The sequence below is a fragment of the Cryptotermes secundus genome, unplaced genomic scaffold, assembly GCF_002891405.2.
Source record: "Cryptotermes secundus unplaced genomic scaffold, Csec_1.0 scaffold1863, whole genome shotgun sequence".
Lineage (NCBI taxonomy): Eukaryota > Metazoa > Arthropoda > Insecta > Blattodea > Kalotermitidae > Cryptotermes > Cryptotermes secundus.
The window spans coordinates 151,467-167,055 of record NW_019725440.1 but is presented as its reverse complement, the minus strand read 5'-3'; the positions used below and the strand labels follow the sequence as shown (position 1 = coordinate 167,055).

Genomic DNA, 15,589 nt, shown 5'->3' with positions numbered 1-15,589 from the left:
CGCAGGAGGGAAGGCTGTCACCTTATAAAGGTTGTGACCAAAAATTATGTAAATAGAACAACAATTTATATTTTAAATTTAATTTAAAAAAAATCTTTACACGCGCGGAATGCGGGACATCATATGATGTCGTTCTTCAATTTATCCTTACTTTTAACGTCACATGACGTCGCTAGATTACATTAGATCATGCAGGAAGGAAGGCTGTCTCCTTATAAAGGTGGTGACCAAAAATCATGTAAATAGAACAAGAATTTATATTTTTAATATAATATTAAATAAACCTTACACGCGTGGAATCCGCGACATCATATGATGACGTTTGGCCAGCTGCCCTAACTTTTAACGACATCATATGATGACGTTCGTCCGATAAAGGTTAATGAAAATAGAGATAACATAAAAAGAATTATTTTCCTACTTTTTTGTTTTCTGCTTGTAGCACATTCTTGTGGCAGAAATGATGATTAAGAAGTTGTTGGCAGAGGCAGGTATCTATACATTCACACCTTATGAGATTCAAATGTTTGTGTGTTACAATGCAGTGTGAACCAACATCTTTCAAGATCTGAGGTTCTCACAGTGGTGACTATGAAGATTACTGTCTTAATCTTAGCCAATGTCTTGACTTGCGCAGTTGTGCACTTAAAGAACTATAACCATGAAGTAGGATAACAGGGACTCTTTTTATTAGTGACACCATTTTTTGCGCCTTTAAATTAAAACGGTCACAATTACAAAAACATTTATAACCACCGAAACTGCTCACAGTAACTAACATAGCTACAAATTATATCTAGGTTTACAATATGTTCATAAGATATAATTCTGCTCATAAATCAGATTTGGTTGTCCTGAGCCTGATAGGGATATACAGTATTTCTTTTTTTTTTTGTTATTGCTAGTGAGGCGGGACTAAGTCCCTTGTACTGTGGCCACTTCTGGCCTATTGTACCAGCCCCAGATGATAGGTGAGGGTGATTGTGGAGCAATTGGTGGAATGAAGATTGGCAGGGGAAACCAAAGTACTCTGAGAAAACCTGCCCCAGAGCCACTTTGTCCACCACAAATACCACTTGACCAGACCCGGGATCGAACCCGGGCTGCCACAATGGGAAGCCAGTGACTAACCACTTGAGCTCTGGCATGGCCTAGACATACAGTAACCATAAAGTCTAAATAACTACTATATGAGAGACACACTAACCTTTCCCAGACAATTTTATTGTTTTGGTAATTAAACGCTAGGAGCTGGACAACCAAGGGATCAAAGTTTGATTTCATAAATGGCAACAGTGTTCAGATCAGCTCTGCAGCCATCCAGTCTCTAATCCAATATCAGGAGTCTTTACCCGAGGGTTAAAGTAGCCATAAGCATGCACCATTCTACCCCTACATATACATTCATGGCTTGGCACTTAATTAAGAACAGGAACAACCACACAGCCTTACCTTACTATAGGATTAAATGTCTCATGATCTGATAGCTGGAGCATTGAAACTGCCAAATTCCTGAATGAATGAATGCAAGCAGTGATTTCCTTTAATTGGTATGCACATTTGGAAATTTGTCAGAAATCACAAATCTACTGGTTCAGTGTTGTGTTCAAATACTGAACGTAACACTGAGCATGAGAAGAACAGGAAACATGACTTCAGAAAAAAGAAAATTGTTGAGTAGGTTATCATCTTGTGAACATTCCACATGCTTGTAAACTAGAGCTTTTTGAAAATTTGCATTCTTTTTTAATAAAAAATTTGCCACACCTATGAATGTTCATGCCACACAGCTTACAGAAAACTTCAAGAAATTAAATATAGTGTTCAAGTGGGAAAAGAAATATCACATTCCTTCCCTCCTGGTTACCTCTGGACATCAGAGTAGTAAATGTACTGTGTTCTGACATCATAGTCCAATGCGGCTGGTCGTGACAAATCCATGACAGGAATCATCACTTCTTGTGGTCTCTGTTTTCCAGTCAGTGAGATTCCCTTTATCATTGCTGGCCGAGCTTTTCCAAACAGCAAGAACTGTGACTGTTTGGCCACTGGGAACAAAATAAGGACAAAGATTTCACCAACCGAGTACTATGACTATATACGACTGGAGGGCAAGGTATTTTTAATTCTGTGACCATCTTCAATAAGTAGAGTAGATGATGAAAAATTACCACTTTAACCTATAACATTGAGGCATGTAGACCCGCTGCTAGACAACTGTGAAATATGCCGACTATACAACGGCTGTTACTAGGCAGAGGCCCATAAACAGCAACAGAGGAATAATGTTTTCTGCATGATTCATGCCAAATTGTTATAAACAAGTCAGCCAGTCAGTGAGTCAGATTGGGGTTCAGTTACACCTGGTCAACACTCCGGAGCCCACAAAACTCAAGAGCACTGTCACATGCTGTACAGTCCTCAAACTGCACTCCAATAGGCTGCAAACTGTGCCAGTCATTCTCTTCATCTTCACTGAGTTCCACTGCACTGTCATCATTGCTGTTAATATGATCAACTGAAAAATCACACTTCACAAAGGAATTCTTGACTGTAGTGGGTGTTACCTATCTCTAGGATTCTGCTATGAACTGCACTGCAGATAACATATCCAGCTTCATCTGTGTAGCATCTTGGAGCAGTCCTCCATCTGTCATGACTGTCTGAATCAACTGTCTTCTGTTATGGGACTAGAATGTATGGATGACTAGCAAATCCAAAGGTTGCAGTTTGCTGGTACACTTAGCTGGGAGAAATACAACTTTGATGTTGCAGAGAAATGTGGTGTTCTTCGGGCGGGCAGCACACTGATAAATGAAAAGTAAGATTTTGCAATTTTTAGCACCCAGCTTTCTATTTAGTTGTGTAGTTTGGTAGTCATCAAAGAATTTGTATTAGCTTCATATTTTTAGGTAGTCTCTTCACATTCTTGAAGCCTTTATATCTTCCACTTAAAAGAAGTGACAGTTTATCACTAGCATCAGCACTGCATGGGAGTAGTGCAGCAACCAGGCGTTCAGATTTTACACCACCACGGCAAAAATCTCCTTGAAAAGTGAAGGTTTTGCTAGGTTGTAGACTGAAAAACAGACTGGTTTCATCAGTATTATACATATCACAGAGGTCATAAACTTCAATTTCTTGAAATCATCAGTAATTTTTCCATTCTTCCAAACTTTCTTGTCAAGACTCCTGCTTACATCTGTAAACAATGTTGTGTCTCCTCTCAAATCTGTTGATCCATCTGACCAACCCGAAAAGTTGGCTATTCCAATATAAGTGACGATGTGCAAGGACTTCTCAAGGTGGGTGTCATCTATGGAAGCATTCTTCCCACACGTGTGTTTGTACCATGCAGTGAATCCAGATCCCAGTTACAGTTATCCTAAGATGCAGCAGGATCGAAGCTGGCCTAGAACACACGCCACATGGACTGCAGCGGTGTAAATATCCCCTCATGTATGACAGGCCCTAGTTAAGTTGTTTCAATGAACAACACTTAAATTAAGACATGAAAGCTTGCTCAATTAAAATAGGAAACTAGGGATGAGGACTCAAACTGCACAGAAAAAATCCATTATAATTACCGTACAGTATTCAATAGCTATAGGTGCCCTATAAATTGGCAGGAGCATGGAGCAAATGACACAACAGCTTTGCAATTCTCTGCTAAATCTAAGCTATGACAGGAAACTTTGGTTTGAAATGTATAATTTGTAATAAGCAGCAGAGTCAGACCACAAGAGAAGTAAAGATGTCTTACAAAGTTAATGGAGAAAGACTATGACTATACAACACGTTTACAATATGAGACAAATACACTATAATAAAGACTTTATGTCTAGATATCAAACACCATTACTAAATTCCAGGATTCTGCCAGAAAATTTCAAGGCATCTGGCAGCCCAATCCCCACATTCTTCATTGTCCCATTTCAGCAAACAAAACACCTATGTTAATAAACTAACAAATTTTTCAATTGGAAGAAGGGACTAAATTACTGACCCACACAATGTCCAGTCGGCATGGACCTGTAACCTGCCTTACACAAACACTGCACCACAGGATGTCCTTTCTTCCATGATGGAATGCAGATATGTTGGCAGCCACCATTATTGAAACTGCATAGATGCGATTCTAAAAAAATACAAATGATACATTACACAGATGTTCTCAAAGTTATACTCACAAGACCTTCATAAAAATTAACAGAGGAACATGAATTTGTAACAATTTAGGTGTGCCATGAATTAATTAATTTCCTTCACTTGACCACACAGTAACATTTAAGTTGTAGGTAGAAATTTCCACTGCTCTAAACAATCTGCTAGTTTATGAATAGTTTCTAGAGTATTTGTCTAAGGAAATGAGTCTTCTCCGTACTCAGCTGTGGAGTTTAGAAAAACATTTAGGCATGGAGTGATGCATAATATATTTTCAAATATCTGAAGCAAGTTTCATTCCTTCAAATACAAATACCTTTTCAAGTTGTATTTACTTCTTATATATAGACCAAATGTGCACATAAGTTCCTAGTGAAGTTAATATTAAATTCATATAAAAAGGACTTTCCTGAAAATAGTCAGGTAGAAAGAGAGAACAGACTTGTCAACAACAACACAGTGCACTTTAATACCTGTAGAGTAGTGACTATTTATAAACCACTTACAAAAATACACAACTGAAGGCTGGGACTATAGGGCTTTTGTGGAAACTCACCTTCTGGCTGCCGCTGTCTATGGAAAACGTGGATAGCAAATGGACGGCTGAGGTTAGCCACAGTCTCATACTCATCTGAGTTGAACTTATGAAGCCGAATGATGCTCTGATTGCGCCAACTTGTCACATACAGATTGTTCTCAAAAACTGTGATATCATACAAGTTCTGCACCTGTAGCATACAATAATATTATGTCATATGATCAAGAAGAAACAAATAATGTTCAGCCTAGCAGAATAAAACAATTTTCAATGACATTTATTTTAAATTTTAATTATTAAATACACAAGTGAAAACCAATACATTTATATTATATGTATTATTAACAAAATATAAGCAAACATCAAGTTACATCCATATATAAAATTAGACTGATGTATGTTCAAATGACAGATTTCAATGTAAACCTCCGACAAGTAAATTCATTCAAATGAAAGGTCGAACACAACCTATTCTGAGAAACTCAATACAGTCAGCAAAGTCTTTGTACCATCAATTTAAGTTTGCATATATGGAAAATTTTCACATAAAATAAGGTTCTTTTTACAGGAATCCTCAATACAATAAGCAATTTCTAGCAAATTATAACTTCTTTCACTGACTTGAAATCGGCTCTGATTCTGATGTTACTTCAAGCTGGAGGTTCACAGAGGTACACATTCCAGATCTGTCAGGACCTTCCTTCAGCCCTAAAATTTTAGCCAATGAGAAATGCCTGACATGTGATGTCCTCCAAACTATCTCTTTGGTCTAACAGCTTGTTTTAGTGTGTATTGTGTCACATGGTTAGTCAATGGGAGTTGGAAATTTTTCTGTGATTGTTATGTCATGTACTTTAAGTTAAAAACTATTCAACCCTAACTATACAAACAGAATATAAATGATTGGACTTAAATACAAAGCTTGAGACTAAATAAGGTCGGTCAAGTGATAGTGCTTTTCACATGCATTCAGGTGTCTGGTATGGATATCTGTTAGGACACCGATTATCTCGAGTAGGGGGTTTCATGGTTTTCCTCAGTTCCTCCAGGCAAATTGCAGGATTATATCTTAAATTAGGCTATGACCACTTGCTTCCACATCTATTCCAATTTATAATTCACTACCATTCAACCATTTGAGGGTACGCTATTTCAGTTACAGACAGTATCGTCAAATAACTACAAATGAAGCTTGAAGTAACATGCCTTTATCAATTTGGCAACTCATCAAAGAACACAACAGGGAAACAGAATGAAGTGATTTCTGTTTCACTATTTTAAAGGGTAAAGACAAAATGTGATCAGCTGTTCTTTGTGATGGAAGGCCAGTAACACAGAAACAAATGCAGAAGGCTGGGAAGGAAAATTTGGAATTCAGGCTCTTTTTGGTTATTTTGTCAAGAAAGAGGGATTGGTGCACCCAACTGAGGAAGCAATGATGAAGGCAAAGATAATCATTTTACAGCAAGATTAAAGATCAGAAATTTTGCAAAGTATGGTTCTGCCATTTCAGGGGGGGGGGCATTAATATGCATAAAGTGCCATTGAATGGACTGTCAAGTGAACAGGCAGCATTTTGAACAAGTGTGTAATATAGCATACACACATAAGAACTAGTCTGCTTCAATTTCTTTACGAACTGAACGAAACTGACATGAGATGACATGTTCAATGTCACAAGTGAGTACAGTGAATTATGACTTATGAGAACACCACAAAATAGAAGTAAGCGTGTGGATGGGACTTGTGGGCACACAGCAAACAGTGGGTATAACATTTACTTATAAAGGACAGGTCCTAGGAAGCAGTCAGTTGTGGGTACAAGACAATATGTTCAGCCTCAGAAAATGCTTAAAGTTTCAGCTCAGATACTATTCACAGTTGTTTTCATATCTCCATTATAACTACTTCAGACAGAAGTAATACTGCTCTACCAGTGTTATTACAGCAATGAACAATACAGTGAAATAGCTAATCACGTTTATAACACAGCTGCCGTATTCAGAAAAAAAGTAGTAAAACCCCAAATTACTGCAAGAAATTTGTATGCATTAGAAGTACAAAACATCTGCCCAAGAGGAGAAACCAACCCAAGAAATACGTGACTACTGAGCCCCATATGAAAAAAAATGTATAAAAACATGTGCCCTACTTATTTTGTAATATTTGCTCAATTTACTTAAGTACTATACTGTATAACCATGTCAATTCGAGTTTCCTTCGTGTCCATATTCCTGGGTTAGCATCTTGGTTCGGTTGGTTTGTTTTCTATTTTTTCTTCTCACTTTTAGATCTTCAAGGGTAAAATTCCACAATTTTTACTGAAAATATTCAATTACCTCCCTTATTAAAACCTGGCCCAAATTAGAATATACAGTAGAACTTGGTTATAACGCCATCAAAGGGACCTAAAAATAGTGTCGTTATAAACGAATGTCGTTGTAACCGAAATGAGCACTTCCACAGTAGCCTTATGTTAGTCACGTAAAAATCTACCAAAAACCGAGTTAAAATGTTACATTTTTTAGTGAAATACGTAGTTAAGTACAGACTAACGTAACATTAACGTGGAATTAATATGGATTCTCCATATCGTTTGTACTGTAGAATTCACCAAACCAAATTCGCGGCATAGATCAGCTTTTTTCCTTCCATTTTCTATTTCACGAATCACTTTAACTTTCTCTTCAATGCTTAAAACTTTCCTTTTCATTGCCATGTTTTCGCTACTGTACTTCTCTGGGTTTAGGCAGGAACACTATAGGGTAAGTAGACAATGTGAGGTCCTGTTAGACAAGATTCTAGGAAAGGAATGCAGTTAACAACCTGCCGCGTCCTCTTGCACTATTCACGCAGTCCCACCCCACACCCTTGTTTTCGCATAAAACCCACGCTCCTCTTGCAGCCCGCGGTCGTATTCTTCCAGGACAGTCACGTCAGCAAGTAGAGAAAGTGAGGGTGGGCAGACACATCGAACTTTCCCACAATATCAGAGAAATTCAGGAATGAAAATGACGTTACATACGAAGTTGATGCATTTGTGCATGTCGTACTAAGCAAGGTATAAAAACAGTTACTTTATGAGGAATTAGTTCGTACCATTGAATATTTGACGCAATAGACAAGGTGTCGCAGAAACCGATGTTGCTATAACCAAGTTTTACTGTACATAACTATAATTTTGCCTGTGGTTCTGTGCAGGTGTGAAACTTGGTCTCTGATATTAAGGGAAGAACATAGAGTGTGGGTGTCTGAGACTATTTGGACTGAAGAAGGATGAAGTGAAAGGAGGCTGGAGAAACCTGCACAATGAGGAGCTTCATAACTAGAATGATCAAGTCAAGGAGGATGAGATGGGCATGGCATGCAACATGAATGGGAGGGAAGAGGAATGCATATATGTCAGTGGTGGGAGAGCCACAAAAAGAAAGAGACCACTAGGAAGACCAAGATGTAGGTGGGTGGATAATATTAAAATGTATCTTAGAGAGATAGGATGGAATGGTATGAAGTGGATTGATCTTGCTCAGGATAGGGACCAGTGGAAGGGTCTTGCGAACATGGCGATAAACCTTCAAGTTCCATAAAATGTTGGGAAGTTCTTGAGTAGCTGCACAACTGGCCAGCTTCTTAGGAAGAGCTCGGCTCCGTGAGTGATTAAAACCTGACCACGGTGGCTTATACAGATTTAATTGACTCACTTGGATTGTCCTGTGATTTTAAAGTCAGTTACTTAACAATGCTGCCAGTATCAAGAATATACAGCGTCAATAACGGGCTGATTAATGAATGTGGAGCAACTGGTGGAATGAGAATTGGCAAGGAAACATAGTACTCAGAGAAAACCCACTCCAAGGCCACCCTGTTCACTTGTCACAAATGACCTCACATGACCTGGGATTGAAACCACGCCACAGCAATGGAAAGCCAGTGACTAACTGCCTGCGGTATAGCAGAGCCCTTGTCTGGTGACTTAACTAAATACATGCCTCCAAAACTTTTCATCTGAAGACAAAAACAGATTCACTTTCCAAAATGTTGTGTTCCTTTCAAGATACTAGATAATGGACGTCAAGAAATACATGAATACAAAGCCCTGTAGAGCACCTTCAAACCCTAGAGAAACAGCTTAATGCTGCATTGTGATGAGCTAGGAGATGCAGATCACGGATTTTATTCACCATTGTTATGGGTGTCCATTAAGAACAAAAAGTGTCACTAATTTTATACAGTTTCTTTATATCAAGGTTTCACTGCAATGCACTTCCAATCACTTTTTCTTTTTTTATTGCTAGTGGGGTGGCACTAAGTCCCTTGCACTGTGGCCACTTCTGGCCTATTGTACCAGCCCCAGATGATAGGTGAGGGTGACTGTGGAGCAATTGGTGGAAAGAAGATTGGCAGGGGAAACCGAAGTACTCTGAGAAAACCTGCCCCAGCGCCACTTTGTCCACCACAAATCCCACTTGACCAGACCCGGAATCGAACCCAGGCCACCACAGTGGGAAGCCAGCAACTAACCACTTGAGCTATGGCACGGCCCTTCCAATTTCTTAATCCATTTGATTTCCATATCCTCAGAAACGAGGTTAGATTTAATTTGAAGCCGGAGACTTAGAGAAACAGAGGGCTCAACAAATATGACACCAATTTTCAACAAAAAATATGCATTTACCAATTTCATGTACAGTTCTGTTATAAAAACTTCTTCTACAAGTAACCATAGCTTGATAATAAGCAACAGAAAATCATCTGAGAATCATGTAAATCTTTGTCCACCTTTCTTCCAAGTCATTTTCCAAGTCATTTTCCAACCTGAAAATACTAAAATGTCTAAAGCAATGATAACGTTTCCTGACTCTTACTGGAAATCCCTTTTTCACTGTTCGCCTGTTTGAACCATCATAGTTGATTCTCTCCACAAAATCTAAGTATGTGTCTACCCAGTAGACATGCTGCGTGGGGTAATCAACTGTCACTCCATATGGATACACGATTTTCTGTTGTACAAGAGTTGTTCTGTTCGAACCATCAAGTGCAGTTCGCTCCAACATTGGACTTGAAGCTCCCCATTTGGTGAAGAACATGTATCTGAGAAAGAGATACAAAATTTTGATTATATCAATAACTGTCACATTTAACCAATCTGTTATACAAGCTCTTCTAAACAAAGTTAACCCTCTGGCTGCCAAGCACTGCCACAGAACTACAGTACTTTCACTCTCAGTGAGTGGAGTATATGATATGCAAATTATCTCGATTAATGACAGAAATGTTTGAACATACACATGTGTAGCAGCTGTACTCTGCAACTTCATCTGAGGACAGTGGGAGTTCAGGGAATGGAACACGTGTTGCAAGAAGGGGAAGATACAGCAAGCTGTCTCTGTAAGTAAGCCATGCAACACATTGTTCAAAGAAATAAGATAATGGACTGATGAGGAAATTCAGATTATATGCAATGTACCTTTCTCAGTGATAGAAACGTGGGGGTAAGCAGCTATCAGATTTTTGAACGTGAACATTCTCCTAATCAAGGATGGGTTAATGGGACCCTTACAGACTGCTAATTGTAGCTAACTTTGCTGCAAGTAAAACTGGTGTAAGAAATTAAAGGAAATCAGTGGTTGCTCATTACAAATTACTTGTCGTGATAAAGCTATGGGGGAAAAGCCCTCATTTTATATGATAAAAGAGGTAAAGCTAATCCTGATTAGCAGGCTGTGGAGGCCCATAAGGTTGTGAGACATTAGAGGCTCCCACATTTTCTAGACAATCGGCTCAGAGATGTCGGTGAGGTTGTCAGCCTTATGCGCCAGCCACCCTTGACACCCAGGAAGATTCCTGGTACTCATTTCTGTTAAAGGCTGAGTTACCCCGAGGGCCACAGTGCAGCTGGAAGAATTAGGTCAACTGAAAAATCCAACGACTTCATCTGGAATCCCCACAACCTTCTGGCTTGTAGCATAGTACCTCAACCAACCAACATTACTGTGTGCTCCCCATTTTGTATGATGATTTTCCACATATGTAACACTAACAAACTGATGGTTCCAGCAGAGTTTTTGCTATAATTAAGCCCTCAAAAGCCAGGATAGAATGGCTGGTATAGCAACTACTATGGGCTGGACAGCCAAGGGGTTAGAGTCTGAATCCCAGGAGGGGCAAGGCTTTTCTCCTCTCCACATTATACAGGCTGGTCCAAGACCCCACTCAGCCTCGCTACTAATAGATACTGGGGGTTCTTTCCCCGGGAGTAAAGCAGCCAGGGTGTGAAGCTGACCACTCACCTCCAGTCAGTGCCAAGATCAAGAATATCTCCCCTATGTCTTCATGGCATAGTGCTTAATTAATTACGCACAGGAGCAACTTCACCTTTTTTACCTTTTATAACAAGGTCCTCATTATAAGTCACACTTGATCCACTGCAGTTTCACTGTATATTCATTATATCAGTACTTCAAGTTGAAACCTAATCATTCAAAGAGTTTGCAATACATGTACATAAATTTCTTACCCTTTGGTTGGATCCAATGCTATGCCCCTAGGTTTGCTGAGGTTCACTCCAATCAGAATAACACAGGCTTTCATTGTTGAGTTACACAGGAAAATCATCTCACGTGTATCGTCTAAGAAGTACCAGTTTCCTGAGATCCAGTCCAATGCTATATGTGTCACGGCTGAAAAGATAACTCAGCTTAGCATGCCTTATTCAGACTAACAATACAGCAACTCTTTCCAACTGTATCAAATATTAAAGACATTTATTACTCAGAGACTTTTTACAGAGGCTTTGACCTCTGGAACACTATGCTAAATCTACTTTCTATCCAGATATCTTAAACTTCACACTCTGTACTTACAATCCAATGGAAACATGGTTGGTGTAGGAAGATCCCATGAGTCATTAAGATTATCAATATTGGCACAAGTGAGTTTTGCATTGCTGGGTTTATGTTGGACATAACAAAGACTGCGATTCCGATGACTGAATTCCAGTGCCAACGTCTGAAGTGGAGTTAATGAACTGTTCCCAAGGTATGAAGAACCATTAAGGTGAATATGTCGAATGTCTGCTGTGCTGCTAACCACAATGCTAGGCGGCTCATCTTCTGGCACTGAAACAAACCAGAGGACGCATATCTTAATTTGTTAGTTTACATCAAACTCTTCATTCACTCCTATTACTGACTTCACAGTACAAGATCCTTCATGCTCAACTGACAAGTACTGAACTGCTGTCGTTGAACATAACAGTTCATCACCACCACCAAACAACCTGACAACAGCCACATCCTGAGGCTGTTCATTCAAGATGACATCTTCACATCCCACATACTTGGAATTTATATTACTATTAGTGTCACATCTATGCCTAGGTCTCCCTAATAGTTTCTCTTCTTTAGATTTCAAACCATTATTTAAATGTGCTTAGATGATCTTTCTTCATTTAATCATTCCAATTACATGTCATGAAAACACAGAAATTGTGATGCCTGTCATTATGTAATGTTCCATCTCAAACTACTTTTTTTTCACTGGTTCTACAGCCCCCTTGGGCCCTGGCCTCTGATTTTTCAGTTTCATGATCATTCTACAGACAGTAGGACTCCTTGGACGGGTGATCAGCTCGTCACAAGGCCTCTACCTAAACACAGAATAAACACATACACATTCCAAACATCCGTGCCTTGTACTGGATTGGAACCCATGATCCCGGCTTCTAAGCAAGTGAAGACAGTACATGCCTTAGACCGCTCGGCTACTGTGATCAGGATCTCAAATTACTACTGACTCTAATGTCAGTTCAAAATGTGTATCAAATTATATGTAATACAGTGTAAAGGCTGATGTACAGAAAAATAAGTTCATGACTATAAAAAACGCAAGACCAAAAACAAACAAACAAACAAACAAACAAAATGGAAACAATAGCAAGTGTTCTTCCTTCATCAGTGCCACTGTGGATCCATCATAAAGGCAGAACTTTCTTTTTCTGTACTAAATTAGTTTTTCTTATGAATAAACAACATAACAGGCATACCCCTAGGTTTGACCAGAAAGTGTTCCTAGAAATAGTGGTTGAATTTCACTGCTCCTGGTCAAATAGGAAATAAACTGGCTGAATTACAAGGAGGGGTTATAACACATAACAGCCAAATACACGAGCTGGTTAGATCTTCAACAGTTAAATCTCGGTTTGTTGTACTTTCCATGTGAGGAAAATAGTGATTCTGAAAACATGATATACATGGAGAGAAGACTATTTTCAAGCATATACAAATATAATGGCAAAAAGCTCTGATCTAATTCATCCACCAGTCTAACTTCTTCTTCACTGATTGCTACAAGTCTTTCTATCAACAGTCTCCTTGAATATCATACAAGTAATTTATATATTCTATCTCATAAGTTCTCCTTTGATGGCAACAACGAGAATGTTGTTTCCTTCCTTCACACTTCTCAATTTCATTAATACTGACAAAAAGAATTTACATTCAAATACATACCATTGACTGCAGTACACTTGGAACCACTTCTCTCATAACCTGACACACACTGACAGTTGAAACTACCATTATTATTGATACATATTTGATCACATGATCCATCAAGGAGACATTCATCAAAATCTGAAAGAAACAATTTGAACCGTACAAAATCTCACATTTTATGATAGTCACAGTGAATGTCATTTTGATTATTCTTATTCTGAGAAGAAAGCAGTCTTCTGGGATTTGGCACCGTGTATATGTGGTGTTAACCGACGTTTCGGTTAAAGCAGACTGCTTTTACCGTTCTCACGGTCTTGTCGCTTGCAGATTTCTTATACTTTTTCTTCTACCCTGAAGATGGAGGCGATACGTTCCTCCGAAACGTCGGTTAACACCACATATACACGGTGCCAAATCCCAGAAGACTGCTTTCTTCATAGTCACTGCCGTGAAAGCCTCAAATCTTACATATTCTTATTCTGTTTGAACCAATAAATCATTAAAAATATGATACTTGTGAGAAATTGCAATGCAATTCACAGTCATTCAATTTATTCAAAAGACGCCATAAACCAATGAATAAATTGCAATTTGTCAACAATTTTCATGCTTCTTTTGATATATAAATTTAAACATGTGAGGTGTGCAGAGCTCTCAATAATTAATTATCCATACCAACACATCGTGATTTATTGGGTTGTTGACCCTCAGGACAGTAGCAAAGAGGACCTGATGGACTTGGACGGCATCCATGCTCACATTTCACTGAATCACAGAGACTCTTGTTGTCTGAAATCAAAAACAAATACAAAACATAAGTCAACTTATACCAAGCTCACAGCAAAATATAATGCTGGAAAGGATAAATTTGTAAAGTATAGTGCCAAAATAAGGTATGTATAGGAAGAACTGAACTTCTTTTATACAGATCATTTGCTTACAAAGATGATGGAAAACGTGAACCTACTTTCTCACACACAAATGCACAACTCACAATCTGCACAATCTGCCACAAAGTATTAAAAACTTGGGCAATGATACCAAAAAGTTTAAATCAGAGTTAAAGAATTATCTACATGCTCATTCCTTCTACTCTTTAGATGAATACTTCAATGTAAATAGAGAATGATGTAAAATTAAGTTATATTAATTTTTAAGCTAAAATTGCCTGTACTTATGTATGTAACCTTTTGACTTGTTCTGTATTCAAAGGTACTAACCTGCTTAGGATTTATAGAATGTAAATAAATTCAATTCAATTCAAAGCATATTGGTTCCCACAATCATAATTATAATAAGTGAGCTAGAATACAGGCGAATTATAGAATAAAATGTACTAAGATGACTATTCTTAAATCAACGGGAACAGCGATCTCTCAAAGTAAAAAAAGTAAAGCTATCCCTGTAACAGGCCGTGAAGGCCCATAGAGTTGTGAGACGTTAAGGGTCCAACATTATCTAGACAATTGGCTCAAAGACGGCGGTAAGGTTGTCAGCCTTACGCACCGGCTGCGCTTTACTCCCCAGAAAAATTATTTAATTAATTCCTGGTACTCATTTCTGTCAGAGGTGGAGTCGGCCCCAGGGCCATAGTGCGGCTGGAAGGATTAGGTCAACTGAAAAAAATCCAATGACCTCATTGGGTCTTGAACCCACGACCTTCTGGCTTGTAGCATAGCCCTTCAACCAACTACGCTACTGTGTGCCCCAGTGATCTCTCAATACAGACATTAAATATCTAACTGTATAGAAAAATTTATGTCAAGCTTCGTTTTGTAAGAATTCTGAGGATAAACAATTATGTTTTTCATATTAAGTTCAAATTTCATCTAAATAATATTTAAAATGTGGTTCCTATGTCCAAAAAAATAAACCCCATCTATTACATTAAATTGTATGTTAATAACATTTAGAAAAATACCAGAATTTTTTGCTATAAACTGGCACAAAATATTATTGACCAGATAAAATTTGTAAGTAGGTCTCTCCAGCGCAAACATGATTTTTATCTCAAACTATTTAACATGGCTAATTTTAAGACCATAGAAAGCTTTCTATTAAAATTTGGACACGAAGAACTTTCTCTCAATTACAGGGGATGGACAAAAATATGGAAACACCTCATGAAATGCATGCCTGAATTGAAGTGTTTATTTTAGCGACGTTTGTAGGTCACGCTGTCATATCTGCCCAACCTGTACAACCTCCGCAATATGCTGCAAGCTTCATTTGTTGTCGAGACAGAGTTCTGTGCAATTTTTTGTGCATCACATCAGAGCTAACAGAATTCGAAAGCAGGCAAATTGTTGGGGCCCATATGGTGGGTGCTTCCGTAACCAAGGTAGCCGAGGTTTTTGGTGTTTCGCAAAGCACAGTATCCAAGAGTATGACC

At 38.5% G+C, this 15,589-nt stretch overlaps 1 protein-coding gene across 2 annotated transcripts in view; it reads right to left on the bottom strand.

The window, feature by feature from the left end:
* LOC111863445 (prolow-density lipoprotein receptor-related protein 1) overlaps positions 1–15,589 on the bottom strand; it is a 273,951-nt gene that overhangs the window by 162,613 nt on the left and 95,749 nt on the right. For both annotated transcript variants that reach the window (XM_033751069.1, XM_023849788.2), the window contains exons 5-12: positions 13,873–13,986; positions 13,213–13,335; positions 11,566–11,820; positions 11,220–11,382; positions 9,568–9,793; positions 4,721–4,892; positions 4,007–4,138; positions 1,868–2,048 (exon numbers count right to left, since the gene is read on the bottom strand). In XM_033751069.1, coding sequence (XP_033606960.1) covers positions 1,868–2,048; positions 4,007–4,138; positions 4,721–4,892; positions 9,568–9,793; positions 11,220–11,382; positions 11,566–11,820; positions 13,213–13,335; positions 13,873–13,986 — 1,366 coding nt within the window. The remainder of the gene's footprint in view (positions 1–1,867; positions 2,049–4,006; positions 4,139–4,720; positions 4,893–9,567; positions 9,794–11,219; positions 11,383–11,565; positions 11,821–13,212; positions 13,336–13,872; positions 13,987–15,589) is intronic.